This window comes from Conger conger, chromosome 3, assembly GCF_963514075.1.
Source record: "Conger conger chromosome 3, fConCon1.1, whole genome shotgun sequence".
In the NCBI taxonomy this organism is placed as follows: domain Eukaryota; kingdom Metazoa; phylum Chordata; class Actinopteri; order Anguilliformes; family Congridae; genus Conger; species Conger conger.
Genome location: NC_083762.1, coordinates 15,729,804 through 15,747,196, shown reverse-complemented (window position 1 = coordinate 15,747,196; position 17,393 = coordinate 15,729,804). Strand labels below are relative to the sequence as shown.

The window sequence follows — 17,393 nt, the reverse complement described above, 5'->3', positions numbered from 1 at the left end:
CTTTTTTTTTTTTTCTCGTCACCACAATGATGCTTTTTGGATTTAACCTTGACCTTTTTTGTAATGGATGATACAGCTTAATTTTATAACATAATTAAGCTTGTTCAAATCCGTTAATTGCAAGACTGTTGAAATAATCTCCCCCCATTATCAGCGACAAGTGCTGTGTTACGAGAGCGAAAATCGTGCTAATCGTGCTAATGCACTGCCGAGATCCGTCTACGCTGTTAAAAAAACGCGTTGCTTAGCAGGGCAACCGGCGCCGCTTTTGATTGGCTGTGCTTGCGCCGAATATAACAGCCAATGCCCGCAGATTTGATTGTTAATTTCAGTGCCCGTAAACCACTTTGTGAAAATTTCGAATGAATTTAAACTCAAATTAGGTGCACATTTCGAATTGTATTTGGAAGGTGAAACTGCTCTTATTCATTTTTGTCCCTAGACGAGCCTGGGGTGCTATTTTAGTTGTGGTCTGGCAGTTTTTTTATTCTCCAGTCAGTCAGACAAACAATCTTTTCTGTGAGTCAGGCTCCACAGCTCACCTGGAATAACCCTTCTGTGAAAAGAACAGATGCTTTTGAAAATACAGTGTGAATTACAGCAGTGTCACAGAAGTGTAATGGGTATATACGGTATATATCTGAAAGTGGGGGAAAATTATACCCGAATATTGTGAAGTGTTTATGTATTTTAAAAATGTTATATGCCTGTAAATGAGGCGCTCTCGTAATGTAATTTTCACCCCTAATCGACCAATGGAGCAAGCGCTAATATGTCTGCGTAGTAGCACAGATACCATTTGTTGTTTGGTGAATATGGCTATGTACAGATATAGAATGAGAAGTTGTTAAAATAATACTTTCCATGACAGCAGATTATAATGCACCTGACGCAAAGGGCTTTCCGCGGACTAAAACAGCCGGGAACCCTGGTTGGCATCAGAATCAGCAAACAGTTTAGAGGCTAGAGAGAGGTCCCCCATTACCATGGCAAAGGTACTGGCAAACCCTGGTAAACTCTTGTAAACACTGATAAACCCTGGAAAGCCCTGGTAAACTCTGGTAAACTCTGGTAAACCCTGGTAAACTCTGGTAAACCCTGGTAAACTCTGGTAAACTCTGGTAAACCCTGGTAAACCCTGGTAAACTCTGGTAAACCCTGGTAAACTCTGGTAAACCCTGGTAAACTCTGGTAAACCCTGGTAAACTCTGGTAAACTCTGGTCTTGATGCACTGCAGTGGCTCCACTTACAGCAGATTGGGTTTGGATTGATCAGCAGGCATCTGCGTAATGGCTATCGACCACCGTGTGTGTGTGTGTGTGTGTGTGTGTTTGCGTGTGTATGTGTGTGTGTGCGCATGCCTGTTTGTGTGTGTGTGTATGTGTGTGTGCGCGTGCGTGTGTGTATGCGTGTGTGTGCGTGTGTATGTATGTGTGTGCGTGTGTGTGTGTGTATGTGTGTGTGCACATGTGTATGTGTGTGTGTGTGCACGTGTGTGTGTATGTGAGTGTGTGTGTGTGTGTATGTGTGTCTGTATATGTGTATGTGTATGTGTGTATGTGTGTGTGTGGGACCAGTTCCACTATTACTGCTATTGTATGTCACCTCCATTTTCTTCCTCCTTCTCCTCTCTCTAACTATCCAACCTGCATTTTAGCTCTTCTTCTGATAAACACATGTATATTTTTATATGAGCAGTGAATAGGATTTTACAGCTGCTTTACAGCCCGATAGCAGCCCCGGTCCTCCGGCCGGGAACGGTGAAATCCGTCAACACACGCTGCAGGTGGAGACATTCCCTCGTGCAGGATTGCGTTTAAACCTCACTAAAGCACTCACGCCGATCCTTTGAGGGGAGCTGTCAATCACTGCCAGACCGAGCCCACTTCTGAGCGTGATGGATTTCACACTGTTTGAGTTTAATGCCGTTTCCTGCGGCATTTACTATGTCTTTATTGTGCCCCCAAAGTCCTCTATAAAAACCCCACCATTACTGAAATATCATGTGTGCGGATTCACAGGTGTGACACATTTCCTGTTTTTCTGAGAAGGAGAGGGAAAGAGAGAGAGAGAGATACTTTTGCAGCTGATGCATCTCATTGCTTATGCAACACAAGTTTACTTCTCCTGCAAATAAAGCACATTTAAATCTTGATACTTTTCCCCTCTGAGAGAGAGAGAGATAGATAGATAGATAGATAGAGAGGGAGAGAGAGAGATGGTAAATGGTAAATGGTTGGAATTTATATAGCGCCTTTATCCAAAGCGCTGTACAATTGATGCTTCTCATTCACCCATTCATACACACACTCACACACCATCGGTGACTGACTGCCATGCAAGGTGCCGACCAGCTCGTCAGGAGCATTTAGGGGTTAGGTGTCTTGCTCAGGGACACTTCGACACAGCCCGGGCGGGGGATCGAACCGGCAACCCTCCGACTACCAGACGACTGCTAGATAGAGAGAGAGAGAGAGAGAGAGAGAGAGAGAGAGAGAGAGAGAGAGAGAGAGAGAGAGAGAGAGAGAGAGAGAGAGAGAGAGAGAGAGAGAGAGAGAGAGAGAGAGAGAGAGAGAGAGAGGAGAGAGGAGAGAGAGAGAGAGAGAGAGAGAAGAGACTCTAGACCTCTTATGACTATACTCGATCTGATCATTATCACACCAAGTCTGTCCCTCTCTTTTCACACTGGTACACACAGTTTCACAGACATCACACTAACATTCTATCCACTCCAACTGTCCCTAACTCACCTCTACACACATCCTCCTCTCATCTCTCCTCTCCCACCCCTCACTCCTCCCCCATCTCCTTCACTCTCTCTCTCTCTCTCATTCTCATCACTCGCTCTCATCTCTCTTGATCAATGACTAGCCTTGAGTGCTTGGACTGATTGTCTTTTCTCTCTTCTTCTGTGTTCTGGCTCTTCTGGCGATGGTGGTCTGCACACATATGTGTGCGTGTGTGTGTGTGTGTGTGTGGCTGTGCACGTTTACCTGTGTGTACTATACGTGGTATTTAAATGGTTTCCCTCGTCAGATGGGGTGTCCTTAGTTCGGGCTCCTTGGTTGAACTGTTAGATTCGGTACCCAGACAAATGTCATTTCCAGGTTAAAGTCACTTCAAGGTACAGAAACATTATTTGCAAGATTTCCAGACAGGCAGCACAGTTACCTGCTAGGATGAACAGTTTTGCTGTCTAGAGAATGAATGCCTGGGAGCGGTGCATTTCCCTGTCTGGGGTACAAATGCTGCTTGTTAGTTCAACACACAGCAGCCAATGCACTTGCTTTATATGTGAACACATATTCACCCATATATCCACCTTACCGTGTTTGACGTTAATGTGAGTGAGATCAACTTTTGATAAAAGAAAATTCCTTCCATGTTTGTGTGTGGAGAGGTGTTGTTACAGGGACGGGGTAGCCTGAAGCGTAGTGGTTATGGTACGTGACTGGGACCGGGTGGTTTGATCCCCGGGGTAGTCATAAGATCCACACAGCTGTTGGGCCCTTGAGCAAGGCCCTGGACCCCACATTGCTCCAGGGGGGATCGTGCCCTGTGTAGTCGAATCAACTGTAAGTTGCTTTGGATAAAAGTGTCAGCCAAATTACATGTAATGCAATGTTACGTGTGTTGAGCTGAATAACACAGGGAATAAGGCGGGCTGTCTTAAAATCAGTGCACTGTTTTTGTACATTGTTCACGGAAAACAAAAACAATGGTAAGGTTAGGTAGGTTTTTTTTTCCAGGAATGAAAAGTTGACCAGTGAGAGCAGACCTGCCTTTGGTCAACAGTGCTTTCTTCTTCATTGATTCGAGGGGAGGAAACTGTAAACACAGATACAGGAGAATAAAAGTTTTCTCCAGGAGGTCCTTCCTTTGAGTTGAGCCTTGCCCTTGGTTATTGATTTTGTGTTTTGTGTTTTGTGTTTAATCCTGTTCCCAGGCAATGGCAGTCTGTCTGCTGTGTTTATTTGAGGAGAATTAAAGGGTGAAATGGATATGGTGAGTGAAATGGGTCTGGCTTTGAGTCTGAGGGATGCTGTTGCCTCTCCCTGTGCTTCAGTGGGCTGATCCGGGCTCCAATGCCCCTGTGGGCTGATCCTGGCTCCACTGCCCCTGGTGAACAGGTTGGGTAGAGAGGGGTGCAGGCTGGGAAGGTCAGTTGGGTCGGGTTTCGTACCGAAACCTGGTACCACTTTGGCACGGGTTCCCATAACTGCTGGGTAAAACTTGGAACACGGACTGAAGTAAAAAGAGTTTTACTCTGCGCAGTTATCCAGCTAACTCAGTCATCCTGCTTTGTGGGTTTTACTCAGTGCAGTTATCCAGCTAACTCAGTAATCCTGCTTTGTGGGTTTTAGTCAGTGCAGTTATCCAGCTAACTCAGTAATCCTGCTTTGTGGGTTTTAGTCAGTGCAGTTATCCAGCTAACTCAGTCATCCTGCTTTGTGGGTTTTACTCAGTGCAGTTATCCAGCTAACTCAGTAATCCTGCTTTGTGTGTTTTACTCAGTGCAGTTATCCAGCTAACTCAGTAATCCTGCTTTGTGTGTTTTACTCAGTGCAGTTATCCAGCTAACTCAGTAATCCTGCTTTGTGGATTTCAGTCACTGCAGTTATCCAGCTAACTCAGTAATCCTGCTTTGTGGGTTTTAGTCAGTGCAGTTAGCCAGCTAACTCAGTAATCCTGCTTTGTGGGTTTTAGTCAGTGCAGTTATCCAGCCAACTCAGTAATCCTGCTTTATAGGTTTTACTCTGTGCAGTTATCCAGCTAACTCAGTAATCCTGCTTTATAGGTTTTACTCTGTGCAGTTATCCAGCTAACTCAGTAATCCTGCTTTGTGGGTTTTAGTCAGTGCAGTTATCCAGCTAACTCAGTAATCCTGCGCTTTAAGCAGCCAGACAGACTCAGAACGGCGTTATTCGCATGCAGCCGGTGCAGTGTGTGCTGGCCTGTGGGTCAGCCCTGTGCAGGAGAAGCAGACCTGGCTGTTGCTGGTAGAGCTCCTGAATTAAGGCGTCTGCTGGAGGGGTGCGGGGTGTGTGTGGTGGGGGGGGGTGGTGCCGAGAGGTGATAGAAAAGCTTGTTCCTGTTCAGCTGGATCTCTGCAGGCCAAGAGTACTGTTCACCTGCTGAAAACAATGTGTAGGTGTGTGTGTGTGTGTGTGTGTGTGTGTGAGAGTGAGACACTGTGCATGTGTGTGTCCAGTTTCCTCCCTGGAGTATAGCCAAGTCTTGGTGTGTGTGCACGTGTGTGTCTGTGTGTGTGCGTATGACCTTGCAGTATGTGTGTGTGCGTGTGTGTGCGTGTGAGACACTGCAGGGTGTGTGTGTGTGTGTGTGTGTGTGTGTGTGTGTGTGTGAGACACTGCAGGGTGTGTGTGTGTGTGTGTGACACTGTGGGGTGTGTGTGTGTGTTTGTGTGTGTGAGACACTGCAGGATGTGTGTGTGTGTGTTTGTGTGTGTGAGACACTGCAGGGTGTGTGTGTGTGTGTGTGTGTGTGTGTGTGTGAGTGAGACACTGCAGGGTGTGTGTGTGTGTTTGTGTGTCTGAGACACTGCAGGGTGTGTGCGTGTGCGTGTGTGTGAGACACTGCAGGGTGTGTGTGTGTGTGTGTGTGTGTGTGTGAGACACTGCAGGGTGTGTGTGTGTGTGTGTATGTGTGTGTGAGAGACTGCAGGGTGTGTGTGTGTGTGTGTGTGTGTGTGTGTGTGAGTGAGACACTGCAGGGTGTGTGTGTGTGTTTGTGTGTCTGAGACACTGCAGGGTGTGTGCGTGTGCGTGTGTGTGAGACACTGCAGGGTGTGTGTGTGTGTGTGTGTGTGTGTGTGAGACACTGCAGGGTGTGTGTGTGTGTGTGTATGTGTGTGTGAGAGACTGCAGGGTGTGTGTGTGTGTGACACTACAGGGTGTGTGTGTGTGTGTGTGTGTGTGTGTGAGACACTGCAGGGTGTGTGTGTGTGTGTGTGTGTGTGTACCTGGTATGAATGAGTGCTGGCTCCAGCCCAGCTCAGGAGAGCTCTTTACGGGCGTGTGTGTCGCTCGATGCGTTCCCTGTTGCTCCCCCTCCGCTGCGCTGTGATTGGTCCCATCTCGCGGGCAGGTCCCACGGCCGTTCGTTAGCGTGCTGGGGCGGGGGGGAACTGATCTGAGGTCAGCTCGGGGTGGGGACAGAAACACACCTCGGTCATTACTGCTGACCGGAGTAAAACGTTTATAACGCGACGGAGGCTAAGGGTGTGGGACGGGGGTGGTGCTGGGGTGTCAGGGGTCCAATTAAAATCTCAATTACCACAGCCAATGACAAGCTCATTTAGAAGAGGTCCTCAGACGCACTGTGGAGGGAGCGGCGGGTTGGGAGAGGGTCCCTCGTTGTCGAATCGGGTGGAGCGCAACCGCTCCGAGCAATCCCAGCATGCTTCGCTTCACGCCCACGCGGTAGCACCTCTCGCGGAGACCCCCCCCCTAGCGGTTCCCCGGTCGTCAAGGAGACGAATCGCTGTCACCGCCGTCAAAACACGGGATCTCTCCCGGGCGCGAATCTCTCACTCCGCCAACGGGATTCGGGTCGAGCGCCAAAAAAGCCCTTTCCCCCCCGAGCGAGTTATTTACATTCCGCTGTCAACGGCGCTGTCAGAGCCTCTGCATCACCGGTCTCACGCCGCGTTCCCGCCCCCCGCGCCCCGCGCCTCAGCCTCCAGCCTCCGCGGCTCGGCTCGTAAAGACGCCTCCCTGCGCACGGCCCCGTCTGCGCTAATGAGCCTGCGGATATCGACCGCGAACGTGCTGCACATCCGGGGTTGCGTCACCCGGTAGCGTCGGCTTGGCAACCGTTCAGAGTTCCCTACATCGGTGCCGCAACACAACACCGGCGCAGCGCGGGTCGTGAATTATTAATCGACTCCCGGGGTAGGCTTATGAGAAACCGAAACCGGGGGATAGATTACGGACGGACGTATAGGGCCACGTGCTTGTATGTGTGCCTTGGGATATCCGTTGACCGTGTGCGGGCTTGGCGTATTCAAATAAAAGTTCTCCCCGGAGGCCATAGTCGACTGCAATGTAGAAACTGAGTGATCGTTGAACTTTGACCCTTCCTAGGCCCCTGGTTCCCAGAGATGGTCTCTGTTATCCAGAATGTGTTTGTGTTGAGTGTGTTTCCTGGCTGGTCCTCTCGGGAGTTCCTGTTTCGTATCATTGCATTTCTACGGTCTTTTCCTCTGAGTCAAAACAGTGAAATATTAATGTTATCTTTTTCTGTGAAGATCAAAAATAGTGTGTTGTTTTTTCCTTGTCTCCTGTGGTATTTGCGGTGGAAGACATTTTAATATAACGAGTAAATAGTGAATGAGTTGCTCTGTGCGAGTTTCTCTGAGGCTGCAACTCTTCAATATTAACAGATTTATTTCGCTGCGGATTAATATTTTCATGGCAAACGTGAAAGGCGCTTAGAAGAGGCGCTTTCTCCTTTATGCGTACCCCCATTCTGTCAGGTTTCTGGTCACTAACACAGGCACTTAATCATAGAACTTAATTAAATCTGACACGCATGCTAAGCTCAGCAGTCGTTACGACCTGATCAGTTTTCAGGTCGCAAAGGTCAAAGGTCACAGGAGCCCTTGATGGCTTTTCGATCTCCGTTCCCGGACTGTGGTTGGCTACACGCTTTGGGCTTGTGTGGGATTCTCCTGAGCCCCGTCAATTTATGAATAATGGGGTCAAAGGTCAGGATCTCATCTGAATTGTCTTGCTAATTTTCATTTAATTTTCACCATTTAATTCTCACAAATCATACTTAGAACCCCCCCCCCACACACACACACACACCTGTACATCCAAAATGTTCCAATCACATAGAAGGCTCCAGATTTTCTTTTTCCATCTTGTAGTCTATAACTGCTGCTAGTGTGGTTATGTCGACAAAATACAAATGTTCATATTATGTTCACATTATGAGCTAACGTTGTTTCCGAAGAGCTCATGTAGTGAAAATTTAAGGCGCACTCTAATGCATCCCAGTTAGCCGACGTGCTCCTAAATCATTTTTTCCAGTTAGTACTCATCCATTTCAGGAGGGAAGCTCCTGTAGAGCTACTGTAGAGTCCTGTATTAATGTTCCCAGAACATATCGGTGAGGATTCAATCTCCTTTCCTTCGACACTCCCGGAGCTCCAAATTCATCCCCCTACCCACTGAACTCCAGACTCCTACATTCCTCCATATGGACTTTCTAGTTTACCTACTAGTTTCATACAGTAAACCCATAGGCCAGCGGAGGATGGACATGCCCTTATAACCAGGTTCCTCCCGAGATTTCTTCCCATCAGGGAGTTTTTTTCTCGCCACTGTTTGAGGGTTTTTCTCCCCTAAGGGAGTCGTTTACCTCATATGGTATTGGGGGCTCAGGGCTGATATGTTTAATTTTCTCCTGTGTTACTCTGTAAAGTGTCTTTGTGACATTCTTCTGTGAAAAGTGCTATACAAAAATAAATTGAATTGAATTGGATTTGTAATATTTACACTTTGACAATAATAGTTTATTTATTTTCTTCAGAAAAGTAGCAAATGCAGCAGTCTTGAAAACTATCTCTGTCAAACTGAGTTGAAACTGTGAAGAGATGTTTGCATGAACTTGCAGGTCAAAGTTAAGGACCGTAGAGTTTGCATAGAGGCCGTTGTCCCCTCATATGTTTCTATACAGCGGTATTACTGGCTTTGTGCCCGTTGAATGGTTTCTACTGTGTTTCAGTGGTAATAAAGCGCTCGTGTGTTTGGCAGAATGTGTGTGCCACTTCAGGGGAGCTTAATGGCCCTTCTGGTAAACCTCGGAGCAGAACGCCGGCCCTAGAGTGTCATAATGTTATATTCCCCTCATAGAAACAGTGTCCTGTCCTGCATACTCTACATCCATCCATGGGGACTTTCTAGTTTACCTGAGATGTTACCATCTCAACCTGTAGGCCAATAGAGGATGGGCTTCCCTCTATATGCTATTTGGGGGAATTAGGTCTGGTGAGTCAGTCTGCTGTGACAGTTTGCTGTGAAAAGCAATGAATTGAATTGAATTGAATTGAATTGAATTGAATTGAATTGAATTGAATTGAATTGAATTGAATTGAATTGAATTGAATTGAATTGAATTGAATTGAATTGAATTGAATTGAATTGAATTGAATTGAAATGAAATGAAATGAAATGAATTGAATTGCCTTAGCCACTAAGCCGCAGGCAGCCCGTCGCCGCCTGTTGCAAACTGTTCAGCTCAGTTCATCACCTTCTGTTCAATGTCCGAAACATCGAATAAGCACTCTTTGCTGCATTATAAGTGTGCAAAGTTTGTCTTTACTGGGCAGTTGGGAGGTGAGACAGTCCTTGGTGAAGACCAGGTGTGTGACTCGTCAGCAGATTGGAGTGACAGTTGTTGTTCTTTGTTTGTTTCCTCTCTGGAATACTCGGGTTAGGGCCGCAGTGTCAGAGAGGCTCAGGAGACAGTGTGGGCACTTTGCTCCTCTCGCTCTGAAGGGTTGTTCTTACATCATTATCATTCAGCTTTTACCAGCCTGTGGCAATGACAGGATCACCATGTCCTGTTTCTGGACTGCTGCATATAACCCTGAAAAGCCCAATACACTCAAACACACACACACACACACACACACACACACACGCGCGCATACCCGCACAGTCAAACACACACACACACACGCATACATGCATAGTCAAACACACACACACACACACGCGCATACCCGCACAGTCAAACACACACACACGTACCTACACCTACACAAACACACACACACACATACATGCACAGTCAAACACACACACACACGTACCTACACCTACACAAACACACACACACACACACATACATGCACAGTCAAACACACACACACACACACAGACACGCATACACGCACAGTCAAACACACACACACGTACCTACACCTACACAAACACACACACACATACATGGACAGTCAAACACACACACACACATGCATGCACTCAGTCAAACACACACACACGCATACATGCACATACACACACACGCACACATACATACATGCACAGTCAAACACACACACGCATGTACCCACACCAACACAAACACACGCACACACACGCACGCACACACCTACACACTCATGTGCATGACCCTACACACACACACACATGCACAGTCAAACACGCACACACACACACACACGCATACATGCACAGTCAAACACACACACGCATGTACCTACACCTACACAAACACACACACACGCACGCACACACCTACACACACATGTGCATGACCCTATACACACACATGCACAGTCAAACACGCACACACACACGCACGCACCTACACAAACACACACACACACACACACACACACGCACACACATGCACACATATATTCACACACACAAACGGCAGTATTATTCACGCGATACCAGGCTCGCCCTCACAGTAATAAGGATTGCTACATTGCCACATTTTCAATACAGCCAGTCCTGCGTGCCATGACAATTCTCTTTGAATCGTTCAGCTTTTCTCAACTTTCAAATTATCCCAACTGCAGTTATCACAGTGTTGCAGAAGAAACATTCCCTCATCAAGATTGCCGTTCTAAAATAAAATACTGAATAAAAAAAAGACATAATGCCAGCACACTCAGTGGAGTGAGATACTGGGCTCGGATGTTTCCGCCTTGCTGATTAAACTCCCGAGGCCCTCTCTCCCTCTTTAGCGCACCCCAGGCCGAGGCGAAACCCGCAGCACCCCCCCCCCCCCCGCCTGCTCCGAGCCCCGCTCCCTCGGTCCTGGTCCCGACGGGCGTGTATCAGCGGGGGGGGATTAGCGCCGGGATGGGACAGAGCTCTCCGGCGTGTGATTTCTGTTACGCCCGCATTTCCGTTCGGAAGATAAACCCACCCCTGCACATTACGGAAGTATAACCTCCCCATTCAGACAGCACAACGGTGACTGACCCCGCGGTGGAAAACCCTCTTTTCACACCCGTCTTGGCCAAAGACAGGTGTCTTTGTCTGTGGATTCCAAACACGGCGCAGCTTAAATTGCAGTGCAGTGCATTATGACGAAGATAATATATTTTCTCTAGCGGTGTGGCTGAAGTGATATTCCCTCATCCTTTCGGAAGGGCCTTTTTCAGACTCGGTGGGGCGTCCGTGTGAACCCTCTCTGGCCTGGTAGCGTCGCCGCGTGGTCTTATTAATCTCCAGACGGGAGTCAGGTGTTCACAGCGCCCGGAGGAGGGGAGAGGAGTGCTTTAAACACTCCCTGGAGAGAGCGGCCGATAGCATCCTCAGCACCAATTAGGACTGTCTTTCCTCTCTCTCTCTCGCTCTCTCTCTCTCTCTCTCTCTCTCCCTCTCTCTCTCTCTGTCCCTCTTTCTTCCCCTCCCTCTTTCCCTCTCTCTCTCTCCCCCTCTCTCTCTCTCTCTCCCTCCCTCTCTCTGTCCCTCTTTCTTCCCCTCCCTCTCGCCCTCTCTCTCTCCCCCTCCCTCTCTCTGTCCCTCTTTCTTCCCCTCCCTCTCTCCCTCTCTCTCTCCCAATCGTTCTCTCTCTCTCTGTCCCTCTCTCTCTCTCCCTCTCTCTCTGTCCCTCTTTCTTCCCCTCTCTCTCTACCTCTCTCTCTCCCCCCTCTTTCTCTCTCTCTCTCCCTCTCTCTCTCTGTCCCTCTTTCTTCCCCTCCCTCTCTACCTCTCCCTCTCTCTCTCCCCCTCTCTCTCTCAGAGTAATGAGTCTCCCCTGTTTGTGGCACTTCAGGATGTGTGTGTGATGTCACAGGCTGCTGCGATTTCTCCCACTCAGAAATAGCTCTAAAAAACATACCCCCCCCCACACCCCCACACCCCCTGTCTCTCCCAACAAACACAGAAACTCACTCTGAAACTCTGAAACTAGCACACACACTTTCAGTGATTACAGAGGGAGGGATGGAGAGAGAGCGGGAGATAGAGGGCAACAGAGAGAGAAAGGGAGAGAGACAGGGTGACAGAAAGAGGGATAGTGAGAGACAGAGGGTGAAAGAGGGAAAAGAGAGGGATAAATAGAGAGAAAGAGCAGGAGGGGAGTGAGAAAGCAAAAGATGGTGAAAGGGAGGGGTGGGAACGGTAATAAAGGAAGAGAGTTTGGGAGACTGGGCAGGGGGGTTGTTAAAACTGAAACTTGTTGTGTCATTGTGTTGTGTTTGGGGAGTGCGTTGTCTCTCTGTGTGCAGCGGTCCAGCCCTGACCCAGTGGGCCTCTGTTTGTTTTTGACGGTGCGGTATCGATCCGCCCTCTCAAACTAACCCTCATTTTCTCTGCCTCTGTCCTGACCTTCTCCGCCCCTGGGACAAAACAGCTGTCCCAAATGTCACCATTAGACCACAATCTCTTACATTTCCCTCAAATTAAAGGATTAGATTTTCTGTTTATCGCCGTCTCTTCCGTTTTTATGTGATTAGGAATGCTTTCCTGAGCAGCAGGAAGTCCCACGCAGTGCGGATAGCCGCAGTGCTGATAGCGTCTCTTAATCAGGGCATAAACCAGGACTATCTGAGGGGTGTTTAGTTTTGAGACATTTGACATGCTCCTTTCAACCCTTTTATTTATGAGTGTACTCTTCTCCTGTTGAACACATATAACAGCACTTTATGACAAGAACAGGCCGTTTCAGCCCATATTAGCTCACCACTTACTACAGACAAAAGCGGGGCTGCCCAACCCTGTTCCTGGAGATCTACCATCCTGCAGGTTTTCACTCCAACCCTAACGAAGCACACCTCATTCAACAGCTAGAGCAGGGCTGCCCAACCCTGTTCCTGGAGATCTACCATCCTGTAGGTTTTCACTCCAACCCTAACGAAGCACACCTCTTTCAACAGCTAGAGCAGGGCTGCCCTGTTCCTGGAGATTCCTAAAAAGATTGTGTCAAATAAACAAACCAATGAAATGAAATGAAATGTGTTATAGGTGTGAATTGTACCTGGAGATTTCCAGCTAGCGCCCTTTGCTCACTGTGGGTGTGGGGGTCGTCTGTTTTGCAGGAGAGCTGTACATCGGGGGCGTGGTGAAGAGTCGGTACAACACCCTGCCCAAACTGATCGCGTCCCGGGATGGGTACCAGGGCTGCCTGGCCTCAGTGGACCTGAACGGGAGACTCCCCGACCTGATCGCAGACGCCCTCCACAGGGTGGGGCAGGTGGAGCGGGGCTGTGAGGGTGAGTCACTGAGGGAGGGGGTATATACACACACACACACACACACACACACACGTACGTACACAGATACATACACACATGCAAACACACATAGATACACACATACATACAGACACACACTCTATAAACACACAGCAGACGCACACAGACACTCACATATACACACACAGCACACACACATACGCACACACACACACATACATACACACATGCAAACACACACAGACACACACATACATACACACACACACTCTATAAACACACAGCAGATGCACACTGACACTCACATATACACACACAGCACACACACATACGCACACACACACACATACATACACACATGCAAACACACACAGACACACACATACATACACACACACACTCTATAAACACACAGCAGATGCACACTGACACTCACATATACATACACAGCACACACACATACGCACACACACACACATACATACATACACACATGCAAATCACACAGAGATACACACATACACACACACACTCACTACACTCATATACACATGCACTCTATACACACAGCACACGCACACACGCATGCACATACGCACACAGACGCACACACTCATACACACACACACACACAGACACACAGTGCTCCAGAGGAGCATTGTCTTTTAAACTGATGTGTGTGTTACCTTCCACGGTGCAAATGTGAACAGAGCCATAACCCGTTCAATTAGATTTTATGGATATGTTTTTCTGATAAGCAGATTAATCTGGGTTTGAATCAAACCTGTCCCTAATGACACATGACTAACCCTGTTTAAAATCTGCTTATTGTGGTTCAGAACCAGAAGTCCTGGTTTTAAATAGATCCTATTTGGTGCCAGCGTGGTAATTCAATAACGTCGCAGCTCTGGGAGATTGTATATACTGGGCGTGTGGTGTGCCTTTTAATGAACTCATTGCGATAATTGTTCCAAAGCACATTAGCACACAGTACCTGCTTAGCTTCTGTACCGTGTTCATACAGCACAGCCCATGTAAGGAGGTGAGATGATGTTCCACTAAAGATGTTGTTCGATGAAACTCCACAAAAGAGAAATTGCGCATGAAATATTCCGTTTGTGTTTCTGGAATGTGCTGCTCGTGGTAAGGAGGGAGGCGGTGGTTGCCTCTCAAATGACGATAGGTCAGGCAGGTCTTCATCAGCTTCATTACCTGAGGCTGCCCCTGATCTTGGGCTGTTCGTTTTCTCCACGTCGGGAATACATAATAAACCGACAGGCTTACAGTCACCTGCTTTATGCTTGAAAGAAAGATGGAGGTGGTTTACCTTATGTGGGGCTGCGAATCTGCTCCTAAGCCGTTTCTCTTCTTGGCTAGCAGTCGGCTAACTAATTATTGCTAGCAGTCATTGGCTATTTCAGGGGTTAAGAACGCAAACACCACAGGGAGTTGAATGCTACAGTACTATAGTTAGATCAGTTTGGTAAGAATGTCTCTGTGCTTTAAATCTGTAGCTGTGGTTCGCTTGTGGTTGTGTTGTATATTTTTACACTTCATGCAGTTCAGGCAGGGCGTGTTTTGTCTGACCGTGTTGGCTGGAGCAAGTACATCAGAACTCCACCAATTCGTGTTCTATCTAGAAACTTGGTTATTTCCCCGATTTGATCATCCGACAGAATAAGGGTTTTTACTCTCCAGGTCCCAGTAAGACCTGCATGGAGGACTCCTGCTACAACCAGGGTGTGTGTGTGCGTGTGTGTGATATAGTGTGTGTGAGTGTGAGTGTGAGTGTGTGTGTGTGTGTGTGTGTTATAGTGTGTGATATAGTGTGTGTGTGTGTTATAGTGTGTTATATAGTGTGTGTGTGAGAGTGTGTGATATAGTGTGTGTGTGTTACAGTGTGTGTGTGTTATAGTGTGTGTGTGTGTGTGTGTGTGTGTGTGTGTGTTACAGTGTGTGTGCTTGTCTCTGCAGGCCCCAGTACTACCTGCATGGAGGACTCCTGCTACAACCAGGGCGTGTGCCTCCAGCAGTGGGAGGGCTTCTCCTGCGACTGCACCATGACGTCCTATGGGGGCTCGTACTGCAGCGATCGTGAGTGACCTCACTTCCTGTTCCTCTTGGGGCTGGCTCTGTGGGTGGGGGGGTGAGGATTTGGGCTGAGGAACCCGCTGCCCCCTATCTGCCCTCTCTCTCTCTGACTGCCTCTCTACCACCGCCCTTGTGGCCGTTTCCTTCAGGGAGCAGCTGCAGTCCACTGGCTCAGTAAACACGTGTATAACCTGATGCAGAGAGACTGGAGTGCATTAGCCTTTCTCTTATCTGATCGATATCAATCCCATCTGAATGCCAGAGATGGCTTCACGTCTTTAAGTAAGTGGTTATAATGGGGGATATTCCATCTGGGATCCTCTGCTCCATGAAACTCTGGAAGCCCCTGAGATAATTTGCCACATCACTAAAATTGGAAACTATATTCCCTCTATGATATCCAGTATTAGACCTGGGTCAAATACGTCATTGTTTTGGATTCAAATTCTTTTCCGCGCTGTAATGAGCTTGTCTGATGTAATGGACCACATTCTGGTTCCCTTGGTTGGCTCAATTGTGCCAGCTAAGCTCGGCAATCAAGCACAGAAAAGTATCTGTATCCAAAGCAATTACGTATATGACCCAGGTCTCTAAAGTATGCCAGTGTCAACTGGTTAGGAAATATTTGTGTTCCTCTATTTCTGAAACATTTCTCGTTAGCAAAATCATCATAAAATTGACCATGCATAAAGTGCAAACACACAACGTAGTGCCCACAATTCCCCTCGAAAATGATTCGAAACGTATCGTCTTTTTTAAGCAACACTCCGAGAGAGTGCGGCGCTTGAGTTTTGCGGAGCATCAAATCCTTTGGCTGAAGGAAATGAATATCCAGTTCAGGCAGGAAGTTGGTAATTCGCTCCTGCAGGAAAGCGGTAATTTGAGCTGTGGCTTCCTGCTCTTCTGATGCTCAACACGTGCATCCCCCCTCCCCCCGCCCCCCACAGGGCGCTCGCTGAGAATCTGAAGCTCGACTCCGATGCCAACAGAGCATTAGAGGTCACGGAGCTCTTGCTCTATGAATTCGTTTCCCGGGGCTTCTGGGCCGTCGCGAGCGGGTCGTCCCCGCCGCCGCGCTCCCACTCGAGCCGCCATTTTGAGCAGCGAAGCGGTCCCCGCGGGCGGGGGGGCGGGGGGCGGGGGCCTGGGAGAGGGATTAAGTGCCGGGGAAAGTAGGTTTTATGGAATATAAATAGTCTCATATATCTTCCCTGTGAAAGGGAGAGAGGACAGTGGCCGCACAGCAAGGGGTTCCTCAGGGTCCTCTCCTCGGTCCGTTTGGGTGTGGGGGAGGGGGGGGGGGATGACAGAGAGGCTACGTGAAAAAATATTAATGAAGATCTGGGCTGATGAGGGTCTTCAGGCGGTGTTTGCGAGAGCAGAGAGGCGCGGGCGTGCGTATGCGCGCGGTGGCCTCTTCTTCAGCGCATCGCCTACGTTTCACATTTAAGCGGGAATCCATTTGCAGCGGAGGGGGATTAATTGAGCCGTGTTATTGCCGTGTTGTGCGGATGACAATGGCATTAAGCCGCGGTTCGGACGGCTGTCGCGGACCCCTCTCCCTCGGCGGCGGGGAGGGTAATTGCCTCCAACCCGCCGAATTAGCTTTAGCTTAGCGCCTGTTGTCGCCGCTTCCCGCGCCCTGGTTGAATGCAATTTGGGAGGAGCGGATTTGGGGGGGGGGTTTTTTGTAAACAGAGTGGCCTAGAAAGCAGGCCGGGATGCTTGGCAGTCAGACGGAGAGGTAGAGGGGGGGCGTGGAGAGCCTGCAAATGAACGGCGTCCTCGTCTGGATAGATAGGAAGAGTCGGAGCTCCATTAAGTGACACAGGCTGTAATTACTGTGGATGTGGGCCCAGGGGGCGGCGTCTGCTTTATCTCCGCAGATAGCGCAGATATGTTTATGCAGCATAAGCCTTCTCTGGCACAGAGGATTTTCGAGATAAGGGATGGGAGAGGGAGAGGGAGAGGAGAGGGAGTTACTCAACAGCAGCCGGAATCGACTGTTTTTTGCCGCGCTCGTAAACAAAGCCTCCTACACGTCCCGTCGAAAAGATGTCGGCGGCCATTTTGAAACTGCCTCGAGCCAGA

At 48.6% G+C, this 17,393-nt stretch overlaps 1 protein-coding gene across 2 annotated transcripts in view; it reads left to right on the top strand.

Annotated features, from left to right (window-relative positions):
- Window positions 1-17,393, top strand: part of nrxn2b (neurexin 2b) — a 794,861-nt gene that overhangs the window by 448,105 nt on the left and 329,363 nt on the right. For both annotated transcript variants that reach the window (XM_061234183.1, XM_061234182.1), the window contains 2 exons: window positions 13,056-13,229; window positions 15,186-15,305. In XM_061234183.1, the coding sequence (XP_061090167.1) occupies window positions 13,056-13,229; window positions 15,186-15,305 (294 nt within the window). The remainder of the gene's footprint in view (window positions 1-13,055; window positions 13,230-15,185; window positions 15,306-17,393) is intronic.